Source organism: Malurus melanocephalus, unplaced genomic scaffold (assembly GCF_030028575.1).
Source record: "Malurus melanocephalus ecotype Western Australia unplaced genomic scaffold, MMel_1.1 scaffold_172, whole genome shotgun sequence".
Lineage (NCBI taxonomy): Eukaryota > Metazoa > Chordata > Aves > Passeriformes > Maluridae > Malurus > Malurus melanocephalus.
Genome location: NW_026623404.1, coordinates 537,918 through 551,266, shown reverse-complemented (window position 1 = coordinate 551,266; position 13,349 = coordinate 537,918). Strand labels below are relative to the sequence as shown.

At 37.6% G+C, this 13,349-nt stretch overlaps 1 protein-coding gene across 5 annotated transcripts in view; it reads right to left on the bottom strand.

Annotated features, from left to right (window-relative positions):
* Positions 1-13,349, bottom strand: part of GRIA4 (glutamate ionotropic receptor AMPA type subunit 4) — a 210,647-nt gene that overhangs the window by 49,382 nt on the left and 147,916 nt on the right. For 4 of the 5 annotated variants that reach the window (XM_057372470.1, XM_057372466.1, XM_057372467.1 and 1 more), the window contains exons 10-11: positions 6,987-7,193; positions 389-759 (exon numbers count right to left, since the gene is read on the bottom strand). In XM_057372470.1, the coding sequence (XP_057228453.1) occupies positions 389-759; positions 6,987-7,193 (578 nt within the window). Of the gene's footprint in view, positions 1-388; positions 760-6,986; positions 7,194-10,118; positions 13,272-13,349 lie in introns of those variants that run through there. The other variant, XM_057372471.1, reaches the window with a different exon arrangement.

The following is a 13,349-nucleotide window of genomic DNA, read 5'->3' as shown; positions in this document are numbered from 1 at the left end:
TAGAACTTGATGAAGAATTGGGACATTTCCTGATGCAAGGCAGACGTTCAGCACAACTGTGTGTATTTCATGGTTGTAACAAAATGGAACCAACCTAGGAACAACACAGTTCTTCTGAAGTCAACCCAGTGGAATTTCCCCTGTGTGCACCTGCTCTTTCTGAAAGCTGTTTGTGGTTTATGCACACCGACATCAGTAAAATAATAGCAATGATTGAAATTCAAAGGAGATTATCTGTTGCTCTTATCATGGCTATTAAAAAAGAAAAAGAAATGAACAGGCTTCCTGAAGAATGGATTTCAAAACACTGCCAGGAAAATTAACGGAGGAAGATTTTATGCTTCAGTGTTGAAGATAAAATGCAAATGTAAAAAGATTTGACACAAACCTTGGGGAAATATCACATCCTTGTTGCATAAAGGCACCCAGGGAAAACCAGAGGCTGTTGAATATGCCAAACTCATTGGGAGGCTGGTCACTGGGTCCTTCTTTCCCATCCTCTGGTTCTTCTGTGTGCCATTCATATGGACTAAACCTGCTAACTAGGAACAGGACCACACTGACACCAATGTAGGCAAACACTATGCACATCCAGATCTCATACGCCAAAGGGTCCAAGAAGGAAAACACTCCCGGTTTAGATTTCTGGGGCTTTTTTATCATAATGGATATCCCCAAACTCATAAAAGGCTTAGAAAAATCAATGACCTCTTCTCGTACCAAAGTGATGGTCAGAGGCGCAACAGCAATCTCTGCTTTCTATAAAGAAAAAAAGAAATATAGATGTATAGATTAATTGATGTTGGCTTACACACTCAGCTAAGCAGCTAATTCCAAAGGTATGTTATTAACATCAGGACACTGTGGCTTAAATGCTCTTTGTAGCATTTTTCTCTTTCCTTCTATTACATCCTGCATTTACTCAATATGTTTTTACTAAAACATACACATTGCAGGTTTTTGTTTTACAGAATTGTGCAAATACTTAATTTTTCTGCTAAGGAGAGACTCTTAAATTTTATAGAAGTGAGCAACAGTGTATTTAGATTTAAATAAAGGAATTCAAGAAAGAATGGAAAATGAGAATGACCCCATTGTCACTGAATATACAGAGATTTTTTTAAGATCTCAGAAACAGTAATTAATTGTCATATTTTCATAAGACATAATAATACTTTGAGGTAAAGTAGTTAATAGACTCAAGAAAGCTCCAAATAGTATGAAGCTGCAAAAGKGATTAACTATTGCAGTGATCCCACCAAACTGCACAGAGTTGTCTCAAGGAAAAGATAGTTCAATATGACTGTATCAGATTTTAAACAGCAAAAAATGGCAAGTATACAGGAAATAGGTGTTCAAAATCATGAACTAAAAGGATAAAATGTGTGCTGAATCCATTCCCACTAGTGTCAGGAGTATTTTCAGATGTGTTTCTAACATGTTTTTAGGATGGAGATGCCAATCTTGACTGAATCATTATTGATGGAGGTGATTATGGTTGCTAACAATGATGTCTGCATGCACTATAAAATACTGGAGCTAAGCTAATGGATCGTTTTTTCCATTAGGGATGCAACATTACATTAAGGTTTGCTCTGTGCATTGCCTTGTCTTTTACACTAAAGCTGTCATTGCAGCAGCACTTCAGATGGGGATTGTATTGAGACCTGGGTCAAGGAATGCACCCCTGAGAAGGGAACAGATACAAAAGCTGCTGAAACTTTTCCCCTGTTCTTCATCGTGGTGCTGTGTCTAGATACAGTCAAAGAGCAGAATCCATGCCTGAGACCAATGTGGGCTTCTATACAGCTYATGGGGTTGGGAGAGTAACTGTATTCTGTGAACACTTTGTTGTTTCAGTGAGATTAAAACATGCTGAATAATAAGTATGTGCTCAAACAGTTTTATCCAAGCTGTTCCAAGCGTAAACAGCTTGTGTACTAAAGAAAATAAAATAATGAAATGGAGGGGTTTTTTGTCATCTTATAACTTTGAAACAGGTAAATGCATCTAAAATAGTATGTGATTTTTATTYTACACACTAATTCATATAGAGTTATGTATGTTTTATGGGATTTAATTTTAAACCAATATTGTGTAGTTAAAATTTAAACCTRTTTTGGCAGCTTTGCAATTGTGAATAATTCAAAACAATTGACTCGTTCTAGCGTAATGGCGCAAAAATGCAAATGTGTTTTAAGATTGCTATATATTAATTATCAGATTATATGTCATTCTGAAATAGCTGTGATGCAAACACCTAGCAAAATTTTATATAAAGATATTGCATTTTAAGCAATGCATCTAAAATGATAATTTTGCAAAAGTATAAGAAATTACCTCTGGTGTTAATATCTTGTGTAAACATTATGATAACATATATAATTCTCTGAATTTACGTTATGTTATGCAAAACATTTAAAAAAATTTGGCTTCTTGATTCCTTGTGGTCACCTAAGTCTGGATGAAATAGATATTTTATGAAAACAGCTATTTTATGCAAAAGGGTAACATGTCTAAAATATATGTTTAAGTAGCCTGAAAATTATAAAGTACATTTAATTTCTGTAGTCTTTTCTGTAGTCTAAAGACTACAGAAGGATAGGCTACTGGCTTTTCTGCACATTTATGCTTTTCATCTCATTCATAAATAGCTTTTCTCCAGAAGAATGGTTTCTTTCTTTAGAGTCAATGCCTTTTATATTTCTAAATTTTGATTACTGAAAATGCCTAATGTGGAGTCCTTGAAATTAATTGGGYGAAAGACTCATGGCAACCGCGATCTCTTCTTGCCAATCTTCTCTGTGTTTGTCACCTAGTGGTATCTCCATTAACACAGTGTAAATGTTAGACCTGGTCACCTGTCTTCAAAGGTGCTGGCTAACAGGGTTTCTTTAGTGTCTGCAGATTTCTACTGGAATTAAGACATAGATCCCTGGGGGTTGTTAGTTTTGACAGTGTGAGCTGGAAAAGTGACACCACCCTTTTAGTGTGAATTGAGGAGACTTTAAATACCTACTTTGCACATCGCACATTATATGTGAAATGTTGCACAGGATTTATCTTGACAAATTTAAATGCTCAAATAGGATATGCAGAACTTGAACAACATCAGAACTAGCTGCCTACAGTACCTGAATGAGTTAAAGAGGAGAAATAGAAACTTAACCCATTCCTTTACTACAGTGATCTCGTATCAGATAATGCCTAATGTAGATAAATCCATTTCATGCCAACAAATGTAAAGATATAGCTCTGTCATAATTAAATGCCAAAAAAATGGAGAAAGTACAGCCCCCCCCCAGACTGACACTATTATTTAGTATTTTTGTAAGACTACTGTGTGCCATGTAAAGCCTACATAAACCCTTCATTGTGAAAGCTAAATAATGAAAATAGCTGTGCATGGTAATTACCAGCATTTGCACTTTGCCCAGTTAATGTACACCATATAATTATGCATTTAAATGATTAACAATATAACTATGGTGCAAAAACAATTAATGATTTTGTTGCCAGTGAAATCTGTTTTGACAAAGACTAATGATACTTCACAGTTAAATCAACTGCGTCTGTAGCAGCATTTCAATCAAGTCTGTACCACTACCAAGTACAGACGGATTCTGGATCCTTCCAGTATTATACAGTGAGACAAGATTGATTCTGATGGTTAGAGATGTTTTCTTTTCCAGAATACATCATTATTATAACCTTGTGAATAATATATATGCTTGGTACAAGTATTGTAAAGGTAACAAAGCTATCTGAGAAAAATCATGCAGAAAGTGATTTCAACCTCAGAAGCTCATGGCTTCTGAGATTTTAAACAGAAATGAGTTGTGACCTTTTGTGTTAAGTAGTGAAAGAAAAGCATTCTGTGTCAGGAGAATAAATATTTAATTGGAGCTGACTGCTAGTGAATTTGGAAACACTTGTTACATGTGCATAAYGGCATTTCATCCCCAGCCAGCATTTCTCCTGTGAGCTAGATATCAAGGCAAAGAGATTCCACATGGACCATTGCATGCAATTGGATACATCAGGGAGAAATGACCAAGATTTCCTAGTAAGTTTTAATAGAGTGCTAAAAACAAAAGAACAAAATAAGCAACCACCCCCACCATGACATTCTGTACAATCTTAGCCAAACTATACCCCACAACATTTTATATGATATTTCCTCTGGGACATAAAATCAGCCAAGAGTTTAGGAAATTACTAGGCTGCTCTGAACAGCATCTGAGCGTCCAGCTGCCAGAATAATTTGTGTTGCACACAGGTCTTAAGGGAACTTGGGATAACATTTTCACATGTCCACTCTCAGTAACATGGATAGGGCTAAGGGGTATTGGGGTATGATGGTAAGAGCAGAGGAACTTTTTGTGTTGTACAGAAAGAGTCCAATCTCACTGGCCAGCACAAAACTGYGTTAATCTGTTAATGCGGTTGGGAATTAAAAGCTGTAAAATGTTTCCCAAACAGATCATCTCGCTAACTTGCTAATTCAGTGGCAAATTCTCTCCCAGTCCTGGCTGCACATAAAACTAGCAGAGCTTTGCAGCAAAGTCTCTGGCTCACTTATTTGTCTGCTTTCTCTGTGTGGAATAGGCCTGGGAACCTGATGCTCTGCAAATCATCTGGCAAGGACTCGGGGAAATTGCAGGGAGAATGCTCTTGATGGATTCCCTGTGGAAACCTTTAGCAGCAAACTTTGTAAGTAACAGAAAGAACAATTTAGTTTAAAGCTACGCTTGTAGGAGTACATTAAACACTTAAGGCCCAGCGGCACCGACCAGGCTGCATCGCTGCCCTGAGAGTCAGCTCACCTCTAAACCTCTAAGCTGTTCGTAGGGAAAGGKGTCTCCTCAATCCCAGCATTTGGCTCATCTCAGGAATCGTTTTGGACAGTAATTATGGGCCAAAAATATACCAGAGACCAATCTTGCAATTTAGCAGGTTAGTCAAGCAAAATTCCAAGGCACAAGGTCACTCCCTGGTGCTGCTGATATTCTAGGATAGATGTAGCCTGGAAGAGTCTTAGGACAGTGGAACAAATGTACTGGGCAACAGCTGACTTCCCTTGGTTCTTTAACAAAAAAGCAGCTCCAAGAGCTCTGCTGCAGCCCATTCCAAGGGCCCAGTACCAGAATCACAAGGAGATCTGCAAAATCTGCAGCCTTCGTAAACAGATAGCTGGAAAGAGCTTCTACCTCACYCTTTTCCACTATAAAAAAAGAAGTGTATGCCTTATATTCTGGGCTGTCCTTCCTCATTTGGGTAATTTGCAACAGGTTCTTCACTGCTGTGAGCTTTACTGCTTTCAGCTCCGTTAACAGCTGYAGGCATTGACACCTCTGTGTGAGCTTCCTAGCAGCACTTTGTATTTCAGTCTAATCCTAGGGTAGCTTGGGTTTGATGAGGTGAATTTTTTAAGATAAAAGAAGGGGAAAAAAATACTCCAAGCAAACAGAAAATGAAAGTGCCATATCAAGTTTCCTCTATAATTTTCAACCAGATGATAGGCCACKGAAACTGAGCATCTGAGCAAAAGAATTTTCTCATAAATAGTAAAATTTCTTGGATTATTGAAAAAACCAATTTAGTACAAATGAGTGCTTGGCCATCGTTGCCCATGAGTTTGCTATTGYAAATAAAAGCCAGAGAAGGAGTAACCTCTATACTTGATAAAATAAGCCTGAAAAATCTTTGTCTCTTAATACCCTAAGAGTTGAGCTGCTGCCAAGCCACCACAATAGATATACATGTTTGGTGACATTCAGTGTTTCTACTCTATGAAGACAAAATTGGGGTTCGTTCCTTCATGAACTTCCACAAGCATGGAGAGTTTTGTAAACCTGATACAACCGTTCCATTCTTATGGGGAGGGGAGGTCACTGAAATTCTGGGGCAACATTTCCCACGCTCCTACAGCACAGAGATTGTTTCATTCTGCAGAGTCCCTCGAGCTGATGCTAATGGAGAATTTATCAGCTGTACTAAACTGACAGAAGGGAACTGAAATGGAACTGCTGGAAAAGCCATGAGGCTCTTGCCACCTATGGCCCAAACTGTCAATGGGATTGTGAAAACTGCAGCTGGGGATGGATCAACTGGTATGCAGGTGGTTTTTGATGGGGAGATTGAGGCATGCTATGAGTTAATTTGTGGAAATATTAGCACCTGAATGATTTGAGGATTTTGTTTTTTAAACTCCATCACTGAAATGAGAGGTTTCTCTAAGAATTCTGAACTGTTCTTAGTGCAGATATAAACATCTACAGTCATCAAGAAGCTCAGCTCTGAGTTTTGCTACTTTTAGTAACCCCACAGACTGTAAATACTTATTTGGGTTTGTTGARACTATTTTCATTAAATATTGGAACTTTATGTGTCAACAGAATTGCTAACTGTTACGGTATTCCAAAGACTCCTTCTTCAGATCACTCTATTACATCATGCTTTCAGTTGTTAAAATTTACCAGGATTGCTCTTAAATTTTATTATTGATGGTCATCTTAAAAGCCTGTCTTAATTCTGAATTGCCTAATTATGTACTTGTCTGTAGTGGTTTGTTACCTATGTTTAATATATATGATGGTGGATTTTCCATTTCTCAAACTAGACCAAGACTCCCATGTTTTTTAAAAGATCTCTCTACCATTCCATGAAAATGAATTAWTGAGTGATATTCTTCCCAACTGAGTTTTACAGTGTGTCAGGAATAGATGGTCTCTAACATTATTGAGATTTTAAAGGATGTGCAAACTATGGATGTTCTAATGTTTCAAGGTACTAGTAGAATAAATTGYAGAACTTGCATGAAATTACTCAATTTTATCTTGAAAATAAGTGAAAACACACAGATCTGAAACAAGATTCTGTTTCTTTTCTGTGACCCCAAGGTTAAATAAAATACACATATACTTCCTATTTTATGACTTATACTAYGATAAATTAAATCCTGCTTCAAAAATTGGTATGCTTACCCCATAAACAAGTTCTCCCACCATCCCATTCCAGATTTTTGTCTCTGGATCCCTTGCTCCATATTTTCCATCAGGAACAATGGCAATTTTGTACTTGATACCAATATGTTTTGCAATTTCTGATGCCAGATCTACACAGTATCCTTCAAACTTGTCATTCCCTTCAAACGTATCATGGTTTTTCTTGAACATAACATATGGGGCTTCCTATAATGAAAGAAGTAGAACTGTAAAGGAGAAGTGTACCGAAAATAGTCTGAAAAAAACCATGTCATGAACTGACTGAACAACACATTTTATCAAAAGTTCATGGACAGTATTAGCACAGTTAAATTAAAATGTATGAATAAAAATCCTTCTGGCAAGGTATACTCTTTACACTAATTTGGCTTATACATTTCACAAGAATTACCAAGCTTACTTTGTTTTAAATGAAAGACCTTGGTGCAGTATATGCTAAATTTAAAGCATGAATAGAGGTTGGGCCTATAARTGCAAAGGACTGCGATATGAAAATACAATGTACACTTCTGACTTCAGTAAGCATATTCTCTAACACAGTATGGCTACTGCCTATGTAATTTCACATGCAGAGCCTGAGAAAATTCTTTGCTTGAGGTTTAGAATGCATAGTTACTAAAAGGCTACCCACATTTATTGAGAACATAGAAATATGTTMCCAAGGAAACACACATCTTCCCTTTAAAATAAACAGTACAGATTCTGCAAGGTCATTTAGGATGTACTTAAATGATATGTATAGACAAGGATGATATTTACAGTGACTTTCCATGCTTTTTGAAAACGAAGTACCTAATATTTTGGGTTGTTAAGTGCCACTGGAAACAAGTAAAATCTGTCTTGAAAAGTGTCTTGCCTTCCCTGTGTAAACCATACTATCACAATAGTGAACATTAGGTGACTGGGAAATCAAGGTCATTTTTCTTTTTAGCTCTGTGTGAATACAGACTTTAGCAATTATTAAATAAAACTATACTTTCTGATGGTATTTTAGACCACTTCACGTAATTGATATCCAGAGCCAGTTCCAGATGAAATATTTCTGTAATATAAAGGGTGATTTAGGTCACCCTTTGTTTGATTTTATATCATAGAATACTGACAACTTAAGTTTTCTCTGTGCTAGCCCTGGCAAATATTGATCTTTTSACTCTAACCTGGATGGTACTCTGCCCTGTTCACATCTTTCCTACAGACGTACTTAGTACAAAATAATAATAAGTATAAACATGTAGTCCAACAATGCTTCACAGAAATGACAAGAACATCAGCTGTAAGCAATAACAATTGCTCTGTTAGGTGTTTAACAATGGAGSATAGGTGGTATTGCATGAGTGCAGTGCAATGCCTTTGCCCATACAGAGTGTGCATCTTCAAAGAAAGCTGCTGAGTATTACCAGCAGCCTGCACCTCTTCTTCTATTCCTATTCATACTTAAATCATCTTGATCTCAATCACTGGTCTTCTAGGCGGAGAGATGGAGAAAATCAGGGAGATCTTGATCTCTGCAGTAGATCTTGATTTTCAGAAGTATTTTGGCCACATGCATAAAATGTTCCTCTTTCACCGAGGTTTTTTTCTCCCATGAGAGGAAGAGCCAAAATCTGTGTCTTTCCACATATGTTATTGCCCAAAAGAAGTTTAAAATAAACAGAGGTGGAAAATACTGTGTGTTCTGTCTGTGACTGAGCCAACTGCTAGCTAGAAGTGCAAACAAGTTTGTTCAGTGTTTTACGTTTGTGAACTCTCCTTACAAGCTTCAGTTACTTTTGCTTGCTGCACCTCAAAAGCAATTTGGCTTCCCAAAGACCAGAGTTAGTGATTGCTAGCTCTTCTGATTCAGCCACAAATTCCCAACCAAAGGCATGCAACTAGAATCACAGCACGAGGTAATTCTGGCAATGGACACGAAGAAGACAGCCATGGAGGATGCCAGGTCAACTTGCTTCTTCTTCCGAAACCCAGACAMTGCTTCTGCCTGCACCTCACCACTGGCAGGGCTGTTACAAAAAAAAGCATTTTAATTGTTTCTGCACAGCAAAGTGGTAGATTCCTCATTTTTTTCTGTTGAAAGTTAATGAACTCTGGCCCTCCTACCCAGGAGTTCTGTGAGGAACACTGACAAGGGTAATGTGGTGGCCCAATGTTGTCCTTGGTAGGCACAAGCAGAGCCCATCCCATCCAGTGGATYGACCACCAAAATCTGACAGGGATTTTTTGGGTATTTGGAGGAATTGCATTGGTTCTCTTCCCTGTCCCTTTCTTTACACTGATTTACAGCAAAATACAGCAGGGAAGATTTTTCTTAATGCAATTATCTTGTAGAGTAAGGTAGCATGTCTTGCTGTGACTTCTTTCAAAGAAGCAGCAACTGAGTATGGTCTGCCAGCGTGAAATGATTCAAATAAAGATAACCTACTACCATTTGCTTACTATGCTGTTCTTTCCCTCCTAGTTTTATACCTCTTTGATTGTTGTGCCTACTTTACCTGCCAAATAATCAGATATCTATTTTCAAGGTAGAATTTGATGGCAGAATGCCATTGGGACTGCATGTGAGTTTCTGATGCAGACTGTTTAGAAGACAAAATCAAATAGTAGCCCTAGTTTTAAATCCTGTCCATTTCAGACTTTAAGAGTGTTTCWAATTGATGAAGTGTGTAGATGTTATAATAAAAGAACACTGAAAAGCAAGTTTTACTGGTTTGCCAACAAGTAACTTACACAGATGAACTTTCAAGGTCACACTGTAAAAATCATGAAATATCTGGATTTRTCAATAGCATGTACTTAGATATATCCTATTGCTCTTTTCTATCTGTGGCACTGAAAAAGACCTTTTTATTCTGTATAATCCATTGCAATAGCATTTTCTAAGTTAGTAGTAGTGTTAGCGTAGTCATGCTAGTCATCTGTGGAGAGGTAATATCATCCATTAGGTCAGCTGAAATAGCTGAAAATGCAGGCCAACTTTTTCATTGTTTCCAGTTACAGCGACTTGTAATATAGATAATAGAAAGATTATCTCTCCCCACCATCTTTCTACTTAGTATGTTTCTGGACTATGGGCTTTTAACCTACTGATATAAAACACACATCTGAAACTGCTGAACGAGGTTTAACACTGCAATATTTCCAAGATTTCAGCTGCTTGATAGTATTCTATGGGGTAGTGAATCAAGGAAAAGTCCACATTGAAATGACCAATGACTAGCACAGAACAGATATTTGAAATGGTGCAAGCTTTACTTATATAATTCACAATTTTATAACAATRCTTAACATTTGCAAATATAAGTTGATGTCTGCAACAATTACCTTTATAGATGTAAACAAATCATTCCACCACATTGCCACAAATTCATGTGTACAGCTAAATGCTCACAACTGATGATTCGTACTATAAGGGAAGCTGGACAAAGTAACTAACTCAAATAACAAACAGATCTAAAATTGGTTTTCCTACTCTAAAGTTGATTTCAAAATCTTCAAACACTGGAAAAATAATTTGTAAAAGTGACAAATATCTGTGCAAGGAAATTTCTGATTTTTAGAACAGGTGTGGGACACATTATCACACTTTATTCTGAAAGAAACATCTGTAAATATCAGTGGATGTTTTTTGGTTACTTTTTTCTCCTTTTTTGTTTTGTTTTTTTTTTTCTGAATAAAGTGTCCAGGATTCGGTTTGAAGTCTTTATTGTTGTCATGCAACAAGCTTCATTTTTTTTCTCCAGTCTACTGACAAATTTAATTAATAAAGCTTCTAATGAAAAAATATTTTTCTATTATGAGACGAAAGATTATAATTTGAATTTCTGAGGTAAGCCTCTACCAAGAGTATATCAGTCAAAACAGTGAGTGTGATTCTTAGACACCTAGTGAAAATTGCCTGTCATCTTAGATGCCCTAAGGTGTCCTGCTTGACCCCAAGGAGACGTTCTGCAGATGCTTTGTGCTTGCCCTTTATAGATAGCTTTGATACTCTCAGCATAAGGCATCCACCTATGGGTCACTGAATCAATTTCTAAATCTTTGTGGACTTACATACTTGGGGCACAGCTTACCCTACATGCCTGAAAAAGCACATACACCAGCTGAGACATCCAGATGGAGAGATCACATATACAGCATGAGAYAGGCAAGGGTCACCCTGCCAGTGTAAGAAATGGGGGAACAGGTTGTATATCCTAGAGCGTCTTGAATGTCACTGAATGCACCAGAATCAATACCTTCACCATCTACATCTAGGTGACTCTGGTGTGAACTGGATCCTGCCCTTGAAACTTGATCTGCCAACACCAAGGATRTCTCATTAAAATATTGAACTGTAAGCCACAATGCAGACGCAGCTCATGTACATCAAGCTTTGGTTCTAAAGGATTTCCGTGATTTTTAGGTTTTACAGTCTCAGAGTTAAGTACAGAGTTTTCTGTATCCTGACATGTATTTGAGAGCTTGGAGTAGTCTTCCCAGACTTATTCCCTGTGTTCTACCTTGACAACTTGTGACCACATTTCTCAACTTGCTAAATTAGAGATGCCATTCTCCCTAGCTGGACAAGTCCCTCACTTCACCTTAGTGTTAGGGCAGGCCTGCAAATATCATCCCTTCTCCAGTCAGACAATGAGCCTACTGCTCATTCGGCGGGGCTGCCATCCCACCCCAGAGGGAATGCTTCTGCACAGGTCAGAAATCTGTCCTTTCCAGATGTGCAGGAGGCTGTGCATCACATCAGGTGCAGCATGGGAACTATAAATGGCAATTGGTAAAGAACATCAGCTGCCCCTGCTGCCTCCTCTCTCTGGGCTGCTACCGCAGCTAACTGGGGATGAGAGCTTTAACCAAATACGTGAAATAAATTCTACATGCTCTCACTATGTTACAAATGAAGAAAACATCTTGACAAGTAGAAAAGGCTGTACTAAGTTCTTTGAGCACAGAGCTAATTCATTATAATGCAGTTTCTATGCAACAGCCATACAGCCACACTACAGCAAAGTAAGCGTAGACACATAAAAGCTGAAGAAACAGAGGACAAATCAACTTGTGCTATTTGGCTTCAGCCAAAAATTAAAGCAAGCCATGCTGAAAACTTGTAAACTTTTCCTATGGTGCCATGACACCTCTCTTTGAAGACTGAAAAGTCTGACAGTACTGCTTGCAGAAGCTTTTCAGTTTAATGTTTGAAAATATGCATGCAACCAAAATTAAATGTGTCATCCACAATGGTTCAACTTCCCTTCAATGTGAAGAGGGAAATGAAGAGGTGAAAAAAATCTCGGTGGCATTTGCAATATAGCAAAGAAAAGAAAATGTACCAGGATTCTGAAAGTTATTCTAGTAAAATGTATCTTTTCTTTGTGACTGTGATCATATGCTTGCGGATGCTAAATACATTGCCCTAGCAGGCCAGTATTAAGAATCATGGTTCTATTCTACCTTCAGCATCATGTGTGCAGCTCCCAGAGGAACACATGGGAGATAGGCATGATAGGGCAGAATTCACCATTTATTCTTATTCAAACCAAATTCCAACATATTTCTCTTGCACTGTGATTTTGAAACATGGAAAGGGGACAGTTTTGGTCTAGAAGCTGTGCTGCTTTCAATTAATTGCATTTATCCAAAAACCACATGCTGCATAAACATAGGGCATGCTTTGGAATATTAATTCAGCTTTTTGGTTTGGCAAAGGATCCCACCAGTCCCTTCAATACAGGGGCTGGAAAAGTTCTTTTGAAGATAACATTTATTATGCACATCAAAATGCTTCAATGCAAACAGGACAGGCAAGATAACACATTTTAAAAGCTTTCTTGTTTTTCTTTCTTTTTCCTTTCTGGCGAATRGGAACCTTTTATATTACTTTTCATTATTATATTTTACTCTCTTATCCTAAGGTTGGAGCTATTTATGGAAATTACAGTATTCATGTGTGAGAGCTTCAGTCAAAGATATCAGGATTGGTATGAGAGGAAAATTTCGACTGAAAGCTTGTAATTCACATCGTTCTCTTCTCAGCTTGGCAAAGTTGAAGGTTAACGTCATCTGTTCTAGACATTTCAGATTAGTCACAGAACTTTTCTTGGTGGTTTCAGTGCCTGGTCATCCAGTCAGAGGAACAGTAATCCATATGGAAAAATTAGCTCAGTGTTACTAGACTGGTGGTTAATACTTGAGCCTTAGTTAGGAATGTTCGCAGCATCTTGGGACTCTTTTCTTCCTTGATCAATTTCTTAAAATAGGATTCTTCATCAGAGGCTGAAAAGAGGAGGACTGTACTGAAGTATATTTTTTTTCCATCACCAAGTCTTTTTTTTTACTTTTTTTTTTCTTTTT